This window comes from Nansenia antarctica, assembly GCF_963989245.1.
Source record: "Nansenia antarctica genome assembly, chromosome: 6".
NCBI classification, from domain to species: Eukaryota; Metazoa; Chordata; class Actinopteri; order Argentiniformes; family Microstomatidae; genus Nansenia; species Nansenia antarctica.
Window position 1 is genome coordinate 2,695,294 of NC_137676.1, and position 12,465 is coordinate 2,707,758.

A 12,465-nucleotide genomic window follows, 5' to 3' on the forward strand; every position below is an offset into this window, starting at 1 on the left:
CGGCGTGTGAGTTTTGTCGCACTGTCAAATTTGTGCTTTTTCCCATTCAAAATGAATGGAATCGAATTTTCGCCGTGCGATTAAAATCGGGGCCGTGTGTGTTGAAATGCGATGTTCTCATAGACTTCCATTCAAACTTCAAAATGGAATGTTGACGCGCAACAGAAATCGCACGCTGTGTGCAGAGCCCTTTAGGCTATCATGCTATTGTGCTGTGCTAGGTAGTCAGTTATGCTACCATGCCAATGTTCTGTGCTAGATAGTCAGAGTTATGCTACCATGTTATTGTGCTCAGCTAGGTAGTCAGTTAGGCTACCATGCTATTGTGCTGTGCTAGGTAGGCTGAGTGAGGCTAGAGATACGTACATGTGCTAACCAGAGGTTGCATGTGCTAAGCAGACGATCAGTGGAGGTAGAAATTGAACGACGGGCTGGTTATAATGAATGGAACACAACACTGAATGCATTCCTGCCTCCCTTGCATTCCACGCGTGACTAAGACAGAGCGTTGTCGAAGGAGTCGCTGAGAAAACACGCAGAAGTATTCAGGGATCAGCAGTGGTTTGGAAATGAATACTACTGCGCTGACATCTGACAGTATTCAGCTCTTATTTTTAACTCGACTTCTCTCACAGAGAAGAGCCCAGAAGCAGGGGACATGTGAGAAATGCCAAAATTATTCCTTTTCTACCTCCATGTGCCAAAATAAACCAGCTGATAGCGTTTGGACAATGGCGAAGGAAACGGTTTACTTCTCTGAGGAAATTGGCACAGAATGTTCTAGAGACCTGCCTGTTACGTCGACAACAAACTGCTCTTTGACAGAGTCTCTCCTTTCTTTCTTTCTCTCTATCGCTACCTTTCTCTCCCCCCCCCCCCACCTTCAACAGTTTTTCTTTCTCTCTCGCTCTCCCTTGCTCTCCCTCGGTCTCTCTTTCTCTACCTTTCTTTCCCTGCACCTTCAACAGTTCTTCCTTTCTCTCTCTCTCTCCCTTGCTCTCCCTCGGTCTCTCTTTCTCTACCTTTCTTTCCCTACACCTTCAACAGTTCTTCCTTTCTCTCTCTCTCTCCCTTGCTCTCCCTCGGTCTCTCTTTCTCTACCTTTCTTTCCCTGCACCTTCAACAGTTCTTCCTTTCTCTCTTTCTCCCTTGCTCTCCCTCTGTCTCTCTTTCTCTTTTTTCTACCTTTCTCTCCCCCCACCTTCAACAGTTCTTCCTTTCTCTCTCTCTCTCCCTTCCTCTCCCTCTCCCTCTCTTTTTTTCTACCTTTCTCTTCCCACCTTTTCTAGCACGTCTTTCGTCCGATCTCTCTACCTCTCCAACATGTAGTAGCAGGTCAGACATTCCTGGGTGCGGGGAACGAAAGAGGTAAGTGAACCCACAAACCTTAGTAAACATTGTGAATGACAGTAATCATTATCTGTTGTGACTTTCTCCTCTAGCCCGCAAGGTACGACAGATTAAGACACACCTCGATCGATACAAAGTGCACACGCCATCCCGATAATACAAAAAAACAACAACAACAACAACACTCTGGCTCAAACCGAGTCGACAACAAGCTCTGGAACAAACTATTCTGCACACTATAGCTGGTACACAAGCTGCAGCTGCCTATCAAATAATCATGATGCCACATTACACTCAGCTTTCATTATCCCAAACAGTATTTACATTTTCTACGACTTCTTTCTGCGACTTTTATTGCATTGCAGAGCGTTTCAAATCGAATCAATTCAAATCCCCAGACAGCGATCTCTGTGAAGCACTTCAAGGAGAGCGTTCTGCCGCTTGTTTGGTTTTCATTTGTCAGCATGATGGGTTTTCCACACAAGCCGAAGCACACAAGAATACGCAACCAGATGAAACACCATAGACATCTTCTAGGCCGGTGGTTCTCAAACCTCTCCTCGGGGACCCCCAGCGGCTCCACATAGTTGGTCTGTTCCACCACCGCCAGCACACCTGATTCAACTAATCAAGTACAAAGCAATGATTTGAATCAGGTGTGCTGGCGGTGTGCTGGCTGGCGCTGGTGGAACCAACTATGTGGAGCGGCTGGGGGTCCCCGAGGAGAGGTTTGAGAACCACCGGCCTAGATGGTCTATCTATGGTGTTTCAGAGGCCGAGGAGAGGTTTGAGAACCACTGATCTAGGCCATAGAGTACCATAGATGTTGATCATAGATAGATAGATGTAAATGTAATACACTTACACCCCAGAGTGGACTTTGATGGACGCAGTGTTCTGTTGCATGCCGTACGACACGCCGATCTCGATGGTGTCGTCGCGGTACGGCGTCACCCTGCCCTCACCCTCTGGCTCGGTGAACAGGTCGATGTGGGGAATGGTGTAATCCTACAGGGGGGAGGAACACAGTCTTACATCTGAACCGTTTTAGCACACTACCCCTAAACACACACCGTCACTCCTCCTGAGCTCCTACGAAAGGGGGGTGGAGGACTGGGTTCCTGTTATCCCCCCTGTTATGAACATGATCAAATACAAATCGAGGAGAATGTCGATGCCTTGCAAACAGTAATTTGTGACACAGTCTGATCATTTGGTCCGCATGTCGGCAACCGATCAAAATGTTCTGACTTTTCTTTTGAAACACGGAACTACGTTTCAACGTCGTTGAAGAATCACGGCACAAACTCACTAGTCAAGCCAAAACACTGCAACAACGCAATGGATTGATCGGTGAGTAATCCCCCCACTGCTACCTAGTTAACTAGAACACTACTTTACATTGTTAGCAGGCTCACAAAACAAGTTCTGTTAGCTGACTAGCGACGTGTCGTTGATTTTCAACAACACATAAATGTATTCACATTTTTCGAAAGAAAGTCAGATCGTTACATCGGATCCTGACATGAGGACATTAGTCATTAGAAAGTGACACATTTCGGTTTCAATCTCCGGGCCAGGACTTACCCAAACTGCCAGCCGGATGGAGCCTATGACCATTGGTGGGTCGACGTGGGGGTGTGGCCCTGGCGGCCCTGGCTCCGCCCACACATTGGTCAGCTCGATAGGCCCCTCCTCCAAGGCGATGGAACGCCCCTCGAACCCAGGCTTCTCATAAAGCACCCAGCTAAATGGAGATGAGGTGAAATAGGTCACTGAGTGAGCACAGGACTACATACAGATATTTCAGTTTGTGCCTCTAGTGATCAGCTGTGACAAGTTTAGGCTATTCAAGGGCACCCCTGGATGATGTCATCAGCAATCGCCAGGTGAAGACAGGTGCACGACAGGTACCTGTAGGGCGCTGAGATTAAATCGTTTTTCAACAAGCTTTGCTTAAAATGTTCAAGTGTTTCACTTAGGAAAGGATGTTAAGATCCCTTTAGAATTGTTTTCCTTCGTTTGGGTTGTCGCGAAGTATCCTTTTTTGTAGGGCAATGTTTTACTGCTGTGGATCGTAGCATCAGCCTAGCATCAACAGCTACAAACATACATGCTCACTCATTCCTCCTCAGGTATCCACAAATCAAGAAGAAGCAGTCAACTACCGTGAGTAACCCAATGCATGATCAAATTAAGTTTGAGTTTAATTGAAGTGAACTTAGTTTCTTACATTTGTTTCAAATGTACACTGAGATTTGTTTCAAATGTACACTGCGATCTCACAGTAGCGGCTAAACACAGACGCCATACCTGTGGTCTCACACGCCGTATCGGGAAGAGCAGCGCTTGAATACAGTTGCAGTAATATAACACTTTTATCTATATCTTTTTTTTAATTGTCTTATTATGTTGTTAAATGTTTATCTATTTATTTACTATATATACCTGTATGTATCTATTCTTTTTTATTTTTCTTACTATCCTTCTTTTTCTGTATTTTTAAATGCTGTATGTAAAGCACTTTGCCCCAGTTGTATGAAATGTGCTATACAAATCAACTTGCCTTGCCAAATATGACAAAAAAAGAATATGACTAATAACAATTGAATTGTTTTACATCCCTAACGATGAATAATAAGTGCCCAAACATAGATGACAGGATGAAAACAACAAAAACATTGCTAGCAGACAAGCAGACCTTGAAGCCCAAACAGTGAGTGTTCAGTTTAGGAAAAAAACCATGTAGGAGTGTGTGACTCACCATCCCCTGACCACCCTGACCGAGATCAGAGGTGACAGTTTGAATGAGGTGGTGTCAACCATGTCCGTGAAGACATCATAGGCCTGGCCGCCGAACTGCACATGCTCGAACAGCACCATCTGCATGGAGACAGGGAGGCCACTGTCTGTTATGATGATAGGATGAAAATGAAGCACATTCTATCCAGTTCAATGAACCTTGTGATTCATCTGGTGATTCAGAGTGTGACTCATCGTCATGTTTCCTTCAATTCTAATTCAAGCATTTGAACATAATCTATCAGAGATGTATTTATTTTCATCTATTAACTGAACATGTTGTAATATTCAGCTGTTATGTGTATAGTTCTCTATTTCTTTTTCTCTGTTAGTCGTATTGAGACATTGTGATTATGCAGTTGAAATCAACTTTGACTTAAAAATATTCTGTATGCAAGCGTACACAAACTGTATGCAAGCATAGAGCTACTGAAACATCCAGAATGCTAAATAAAGTACATTGTTAACTGCCCCGCTTGACGTCCCACAATGCAATGCTTTACCAAAATGGCTTTGGCAACACTGCACGGCTTGTTGTTAACCATATCCAGCTGACCCTTTGTGCTGCTGTGTTCTCTGAGAACCTTATTTACCCTCCAATGAAAATATAAGAAGCAGATGTTTTCGACGAAAACAATAAACGTCCCGTCTCTTTCCATTCTTTCAATTCCACAAACTCCCTGCTTAGCGGGGTGGGTTAACCTGTTAGCCTACCTTTCCTGGGCGTCTGTGGAATCCTGTCACAGCTCTGGTCTGCAATAAAAAAAAAGCCACAACAGAGAAGTGATGTATGATAACACTGATTACCGAGCGTTGTAAAAATACAGACAGATGCCAGAACTCTCCTTTCACTGTTGATACTAGAACCTGCTAATGACATAGAGGCACGTTCATCATCGCGCTCGCTCGCCTACAATTTAAATTAGTAGGTTAGTCACTGCAAAACAAGCAACTATGTGCCACACACACTTACATTGCTGATGTGACCAGCCTTAGGGTGTTGGGCCTCAGGTACAGTGGATGGAGGAACCCCTGGCAGAGGTGGAGGTCCTCCAATTACCTGAGACACCAAAAGAAACAACCAATCAGGTAAGGGTCGGTGTGGAGGCAGTTAAAACAGACAGGGTTCTCCACCAATTAACTTGTACTGACATTGAAACATACTGTACTTGTTAGAGAGCATCTTGTGTACGATTTCCCTCTCTTTGCAGGGTAATGCATACTGTATATTATAGTTAACACCTGTCCAATACCCGTGCTCTCTGCTCTCTCATGTGCTCTCACACACCCCGCTGAACTATTGCAACCCATCCCATCCCATCCCATCCCCGCCCCCCACCCACACACACACACTTGACTCTGACTCTCAGTATCCCCCCCACCGTGGGAAACTATGGCTATGACAATGAAAATGACAATACTATGATGACAATTACTATACTTTGTTGGCTGCACCTATAACCTTTGCACTACTGATGTTTACATTACTACCTTTGCACATACTGTATATTGCACATTGCACATGTCACCTGATATAGCTTAACTATTATACTTCTGCGCATTAGATACTACTACATAAACTACCTCACTGTATACAGCTCGTAACTGTATATAGCCCATAACTGTATACGGCTCATAACTGTATATAGCCCATAACTGTACATAGCTCATAAGTGTACATAGCTCATAACTGTGTATAGCCCATAACTGTATATAGCTCTATACTAAACTGATGTTTACAACACTACCTCTGCACATAACTGTATATTACATAGTTACCTATCACTACCATTCTTGTTCTATTTATGTCGTGCTCTTTTATCACTATTTGCCACTTCTGGTTGGATGCTAAACTGCATTTCGTTGTATAGTACTTGTACTCTGCGATGACAATAACGTTGAATCTAATCTAATCTGATCTAATGTGGCTTGTTAGAATGGGAGAGTGAGTGATGGAGACAATCTTCTAGAACTACTCATTTACTGCTCAAGTCTCACAGCATGGAATGAAGGTAATGAGGGGAGCCCCAGTGGACTTTCGAGTTTAAAAAAAGGTTGAATGAAAAAGGTAGGAAATGACCAACTTTCAAAACAATATCTCAAAAGAGAATTCTAGAACAAAACTGACCTGGGAGTTGAGCTGTTCCTGCTCTGCCCTGGCTGGGTCCTGGGGGAGGTACTTCTCTAAATAGTCGGGCAGCTTGAGGTTGGGCAGGGGAGGACCTGAGTCAGTGACCGCAGGTACCGTGGGTGGAGGAGGAGGAGAAGGCCCTGGGAGAGATGGAGGTCCTCCGTCAGCCATTAGAAGTCCTGGCCTGACGTTCAGGTCCACTCCGCTAGGAACAAGTGGGTTCATCCCTCCAATTACCTGAGACGACACCAAAAGAAACAACCAATCAGGTAAGGGCCGGTGTGGACTGTGGAGGCAGTTAAGACAGGCTTCTCCACCAATTAACTCCTACTGACATTGAAACATACTGTACTTGTTAGAGAGCATCTATGTCCTGTAAGATTTCCCTCTCTTTCCAGGGTAATGCATACTGTATATTTACTTAACTGCTCCTCCTGAGACATCTACTACCCCCCAGCACTGTGTCTCCTGAGACATCTACTACCCCCCAGCACTGTGTCTCCTGAGACATCTACTACCCCCCAGCACTGTGTCTCCTGAGACATCTACTACCCCCCAGCACTGTGTCTCCTGAGACATCTACTACCCCCCCAGCACTGTGTCTCCTGAGGCATCTACTACCCCACAGCACTGCGTCTCCTGAGACACCCACTTTTCCCCTTTACTGTGTCCCCTAAGACTTCTACTGCCCCCCTTGTACCCCTTTCCGTTTTGTTTCTCCAGTGTCTATATAAATAAAATAAAATAAGAAATATATATATATTTGTATTTTCTTTGTAGTTTTTAGTTTTTTCCTTCTATCACAGAGACTGCCAATGCCTGAGATAGATTACTCTTCCTGCTATGACTGGTGGATTGATGATCGATTGTAAGTCGCTTTAGAATAAGGCGTCTGCTAAATGCCGTAAATGTAATATTATAGTTATCATATGTCCACTAACCGTGCTCTCTGTTGCCATGTGGCTCGCTACGACAGGAGAGTGAGTGATTGCGAAAATGTTCTAGAACTGCTTTGTACTGCTCAAATCTCACAGCATGTAATGGAAGGAATGGAAATGACTCAACAAAAATATCTCAAAAGAGAATTCTAGAACAAAAACTGACCTGGGAGTTGAGCTGTTCTTCCCCTGCGCCCAGCTCTGCCCTGGCTGGTTCCTGGGGGAGGTACTTCTCTAAATAATCAGGCAGCCTGATGTCGTTAAAGGAGGGAAGTGGAGGACTTGAGTCACTGACCACAGCCTGGGCAGCATTCCCGTTCCCCCGAGTAGGGCTCTGGTTGGGCAACAACTCAGGCTCCATAGACAGAGGAGAGGAGGAGGCAAGCTGGGGCGACTGGGTGACTGGTAGAGGGCTGGGCAGAGGGCTCTCGCCCGGTGACATGTCCTCACCTTGGGCGGGGACTGTTTGGGGCTGAGCCCCGGCCTTTTCTCTCCTAGTCCTGAGGCTGCTAAGGATACGACTCCCCTCCAGGCGAGACGGCCGGGTTGGCACTTTCAAGTCCTCTTCCGCGTCCTTGTCCTTGTCCTCGCTCTGCCCCTCTTCTTTCTCCTCCTCTTTATCTCCTCCTCTGTCCAACTCCGGAGCGGAGCGGAGTCTGGAGCGAGTGTCCAGAGTCTTGAGGAGGATGCTGCCCCTCTCTGTTAGGCTGGCCCTGGCGGGTTTCCTCTCCCCTTTGGCCTCCGTGCTCTGGTACCTGGCCATGGCGCTCGGGGTGGTCTCCGTGAACTCCGACCTCTTCCTCAGGCCGATGGTGAACTCGTCGGGGTCGAAGGGTTTCTCGAAGCGGTCCTCCCGGATGGCGGGCATGGCGAAGGCGGGCTTGGGGGCCAGCAGGTGGCTGTGCTTGCGCGGGGGGAGGTTGAAGCGAGTGCCCAGCCTCTTGATGTTCTCTTTGAAGTCGTCGTCCAGCTCGCCCGACCCGTCCAGCAGGTTGCTCTCGCTCACCGAGGTGCTCAGCTTGGGCTCGGGGCTGTTGAAGAAAGTCCTCTTCATGGGGAAGTCCACATCCAGCCAGCTGGACGGGGCGTCTCGCTGCGGGGACGAGCCCCCGACACCGCCGCCGCTGGTGAAGAGCTTATCCAGGGATTGACGCTGTTTGGTCGTTTCTGTAGAAGAAGAGGGTGATTTTGCGGTTTTACTTGGGCTTGGGTAGTCCGTTGATTTCTCATTGGCTGTCCTAGACTCTGGGAGTGTGTGGATCTCGCCGTTTACAACGGGTGCGGGCTCCTTTCCTTTTTCCTTGCCTTTTAGCGTCTCCTCTTGTCCCTCTGCCAGCCTGCCATTGGACAGTGTCTTCTCATCTCTCTCCTCGCTCTTGTCAGAATCGACAGGTGTAGGTTTTGAGGCCTTTTCAATCGCCTTTCCAGTTGTTTCATCCATCGCCGAAACCACAGTCGAGCTGGGCTTTGAGGTGGTCAGTTCTGAGGGAGGGTCCTTATCGGAGGTCTGACTGATGGGCTCTGCTTTAGGAAGCGGGGCTGTTGGCGATCTTTCAGTTGTTACAGTCGAGGGTTTGACAGCTGGCTCTGACAGTTTGGACTCTGATTTTGATACGTCTATAACATGCTTGGGCTCCTCTATGCTCTTAGCCTTTCCGGCGGGTTTCTCTGGGGTATCTTGTCTACTGCCTGAGGGCATTTCTTTCTTTTCTGTCTTTTTCTCAGACTGCTTTAATTGGTCTGTCTTTCCGGTTGATTCATCCATCGCCGAAACCACAGTCGAGCTGGGCTTTGAGGTGGTCTGTTCTGAGGGAGGGCCCAATCCATGTGTTTGTGTGTCATCACAAGGTGTATCTGGTTTCACCACAGAAGCGGGCCCACGCTGTAGCTCCGCTTCAGTGGTTTGCTGCTTTTCTGCTCCAGGGTCCTGCTTAGCCTTGGCTTTCTGGTCAGGCAGTTTCTTAGCAGGCTTGAGAATAATCTTAGCACTGTTTTTCCCCTTCGCTGTCTTCACAGTCTCAGTGACAGCAGCACTACTGGGAGTTTCATCTGCAGCGGTCTGCCTGATGGGCTCTGCTAGAGGAAGCGGGGCTGATGGCGATCTTTCAGTTGTTACAGTTGAGGGTTTGACAGCTGGCTCTGACAGTTTGGACTCAGATTTTGATACGTCTATAACAGGCTTGGGCTCCTCTATGCTCTTAGCCTTACCGGCGGCTGCCTCTGGGGTGTCTTGTCTGTTGCCTGACGTCTTTTTCTCTGAACTATCAGACTGCTTTAGTTTCTCTGCTCCTTTGGCTTTAGGAAGTGTGGGTGACGCCCCCTTTTCCCTGACTGGTTTGATAGTGTTGTCTTTTTTAAGTGACGAGTCTATCTGCTTGCCTGAGACTTCTGGCGTCTTACTGACTGGTTTCAGACTGTTTTCACTGGGGGGCTGCGTTTTAACTTCTAATTTATCATCCACAGATTTACTAGAATGTGGGGCAGTGACTGCCGTTTTGTCCTCCTCAGAGGTAATGTCCTTTGTTGTATCTGCCGTTTCCTGTTTTCTGTTTACAACTTCCCGCTCACTGTTTGTGATTTCTTGTTTGATGTCATTACTGGGGCTCATGGGACTGGCTGTTGGCTCTTTGCCTTTCCGTTTCTTAGACTTGGAGCCTGACTTGACGGGTCCTTTAGGTGCATTTGGGTCAACATTGGTGGGTTTCCCCCCCGTTAGGTCAATCGAGGTGTCTTTATCCTTTGTTTTGGAGTCTATCTGACGTTCTTTGGGGACAGGTATGTCCGCCACAGAGGTGGTATCTTGTCCAACTGGTTTTGTTATCTCTGGCTTTTTATTGGTTTGAGCTTTGACTGCACTGGCCAGTTTTCCCAGACTACCCTGTTCTGTTGACGCTGTTGACACAGTGGCAGATGTGGTGGATTTCTGGGACATTCCTGTCATAGCAGCAGACTTTGGGGGCAGTGGTGTTTTGTTGTCGTCCTCTGTTTTCTCTGCCTCTAAGTTCTTTGCTCGTTGCAAGACTGTCATTGTTTTCTCTCCGACCGGAGGGGCAGACCTTGACCTAGCGTTGCTGCGTTCAGCAGATTCTTCCCTCTGCCGGTCTGGCACCCCGAGGTCCCTGTTGACATTTGATTTCAGCCTCTGTGTGACTTTCCTGGCCGGAGAGGCGTCGGCGCTCCGCGGGCTGTGGTAAGTCTTGCTGCTGACGCCTGCTGACCTCCCCTCGAAGAGGCTGATCCTATCAGTGATCCGACCGCTGGGCTGCTCAGGCTTGGGTTGTTCATCGACTTTCTTCAGGTTCAGTGGCCTGTGAACAAATGCAATGAGGGAAATTCAGATGAATACACACATTTTCTTCTCAATGCATGGCCCCCCATGTGAACATAAACTTATAAGCTCATCTCGTAATCCAACACTGTGATATCTTACTCTAAAACACAGCAGGTGTGAGTATCCCACAATGGGTTTGAATAGAAAGCTTTTATCTTGTGTGTCAACTGGAGGGATGTGAAAAATGTCAACAAACATGAGAGGTATTTGATCAGTGTACAAAATATGTTTGCCTGTCAGGCAGGAGTTTTAGGCTGAACTGTATGATGAGATAATTCAATAAGGACTGTATTCCACTTCCATAATACCACAAACCGCTAAACACAATCTGCAATGCAAATGACCAAATCACTATACATATGTTAATACAATTGTTATTACCAATGTGATTACAGCATCATTACACAGTGCATCCTGAAGGTACATAACATTAGGGACGTGAAAAATCATCTTGACCCCTACACGACAATGTGTTTATTGTATTTGCTTATTGCACACTCATGTACTCCACAGGGGAAAGCTAAAATAAACAAATAAAGATAAAAAAAATAGCAAAGTTAGCTGGAAAGCTAGCGGTTTGTTTATGTAGGTGACTGGTGCTTCAGTCACTTCACCAACTTTATCATTGTCAACCAAAATGGAAAGAATGAATAGAAAAGGAACAGATCTCTCTCTCTCTCTCTCCCTCAATCATTCATCACAGTGCTGTGTGTGTGTGTGTGTGTGTGTGTGTGTGTGTGTGTGTGTGTGTCTGAGTGACTCATCTAGCCCCACCCTCTCATGCTCTGTCACAACTGAGGGGGAAAAAACACACAAGCAATTCACGTTCTTGCTAATCTACCAGGTCAAAAGCTGAGACAAAGCCGGAAAAAGAAAAGATTTCCAAGTAGGAATGTTTCCTAAGTCCAGGTACGAGTACTCTTTCATTCATGTTCACAACCCTACAATAACATACTGTAAAAGGGTTAACCCAGTAATGTAGCCTTCTAAACTTCACCACCTCCAGATTCAAACTCACCTCTTGTTCACTTCTGGTTTAATCCTGCCCTTAGCTGTGTCCACTTTGTCCTTCCCTCCAACGGTTTTGAAGCCTGGGTCCACGTGGTCGTCTCCCTCGGGACTCAGCTCTGAGTTCACCATCACTTTCTTAGCAAAGAACTTCACCTCACTCTGTGACACCTTCACACTCCTGCGTTTGTTCTCGGGGGTCTCCGTGCGCCTCTCCACCCGGTAGAGGTGATCATCCGCATCCCCCTCCATGTCCTCCCCCTCTTCCCTGCTGATTACAGACGCCAATGTAGCATGAACCGGCGCGAACATATCCTGGGATTCTTGTGGTAACTCCTTTCCGAGGTGTGTTTGTTCCTCCAACACCGCATGGGCCTTTGACCCTCGGTTACCTCCCTTAGGCGAGGTCAGTGACGCAGGTGTGTCTTGACAGGGGGAGGAGTCGTCGCCTGTGAGATCCTCTCCACCCAGGTGAGTCTCCTCCCAGCCTGGGTGAGGGGGGAGGGGGAGGGGGCTGGTCACTGCTGGGTTATCTGATGTAGGTGAGCCCAGGGAAGCAATCGTCTGGGGCTTGTTGCTGGGCGTGTTCTCCCCCGCGGTACTTCCTCCCCCCGCTCCGTCTCCCTTCCTAGGCCTCCTCTTTCCTGTGTTCTTACGCCCCATGGTGTCTGTTGTGTCCTCTGTGGACCCCTCCTCTTCGGCTGCCGAAAGCTGCTCTGGACAGACAGGTGTCTGTGTCTGTGTGTCGTCTGTCTGTGGCTTCTTTAAGGTCAGTCCGACCAGGGCACTGGAAATACTTATGGCCCCAACAGAATAGAACACAGACGTTTTACCCCCCTCTGGAGTGGTGGTCTCCTCTCCGCTCTTTGACGACTTTTTTCTGGACACCAACTGGAGGCTTTTCT

General features: G+C 47.3%; 1 protein-coding gene across 1 annotated transcript in view; it reads right to left on the minus strand.

Moving 5' to 3' along the window:
- Nucleotides 1-11,827, minus strand: part of LOC308159679 (beta/gamma crystallin domain-containing protein 1-like) — a 30,635-nt gene extending 18,808 nt beyond the window's left edge. Inside the window, exons 1-8 of the mRNA XM_080533494.1 lie at nucleotides 11,571-11,827; nucleotides 7,388-10,529; nucleotides 6,281-6,520; nucleotides 5,126-5,212; nucleotides 4,867-4,905; nucleotides 4,115-4,233; nucleotides 2,938-3,097; nucleotides 2,216-2,358 (exon numbers count right to left, since the gene is read on the minus strand). Coding sequence (XP_080389620.1) covers nucleotides 2,216-2,358; nucleotides 2,938-3,097; nucleotides 4,115-4,233; nucleotides 4,867-4,905; nucleotides 5,126-5,212; nucleotides 6,281-6,520; nucleotides 7,388-10,529; nucleotides 11,571-11,812 — 4,172 coding nt within the window. The 5' untranslated portion in view covers nucleotides 11,813-11,827. The remainder of the gene's footprint in view (nucleotides 1-2,215; nucleotides 2,359-2,937; nucleotides 3,098-4,114; nucleotides 4,234-4,866; nucleotides 4,906-5,125; nucleotides 5,213-6,280; nucleotides 6,521-7,387; nucleotides 10,530-11,570) is intronic.
- Between the last annotated feature and the right edge of the window lie 638 nt (nucleotides 11,828-12,465).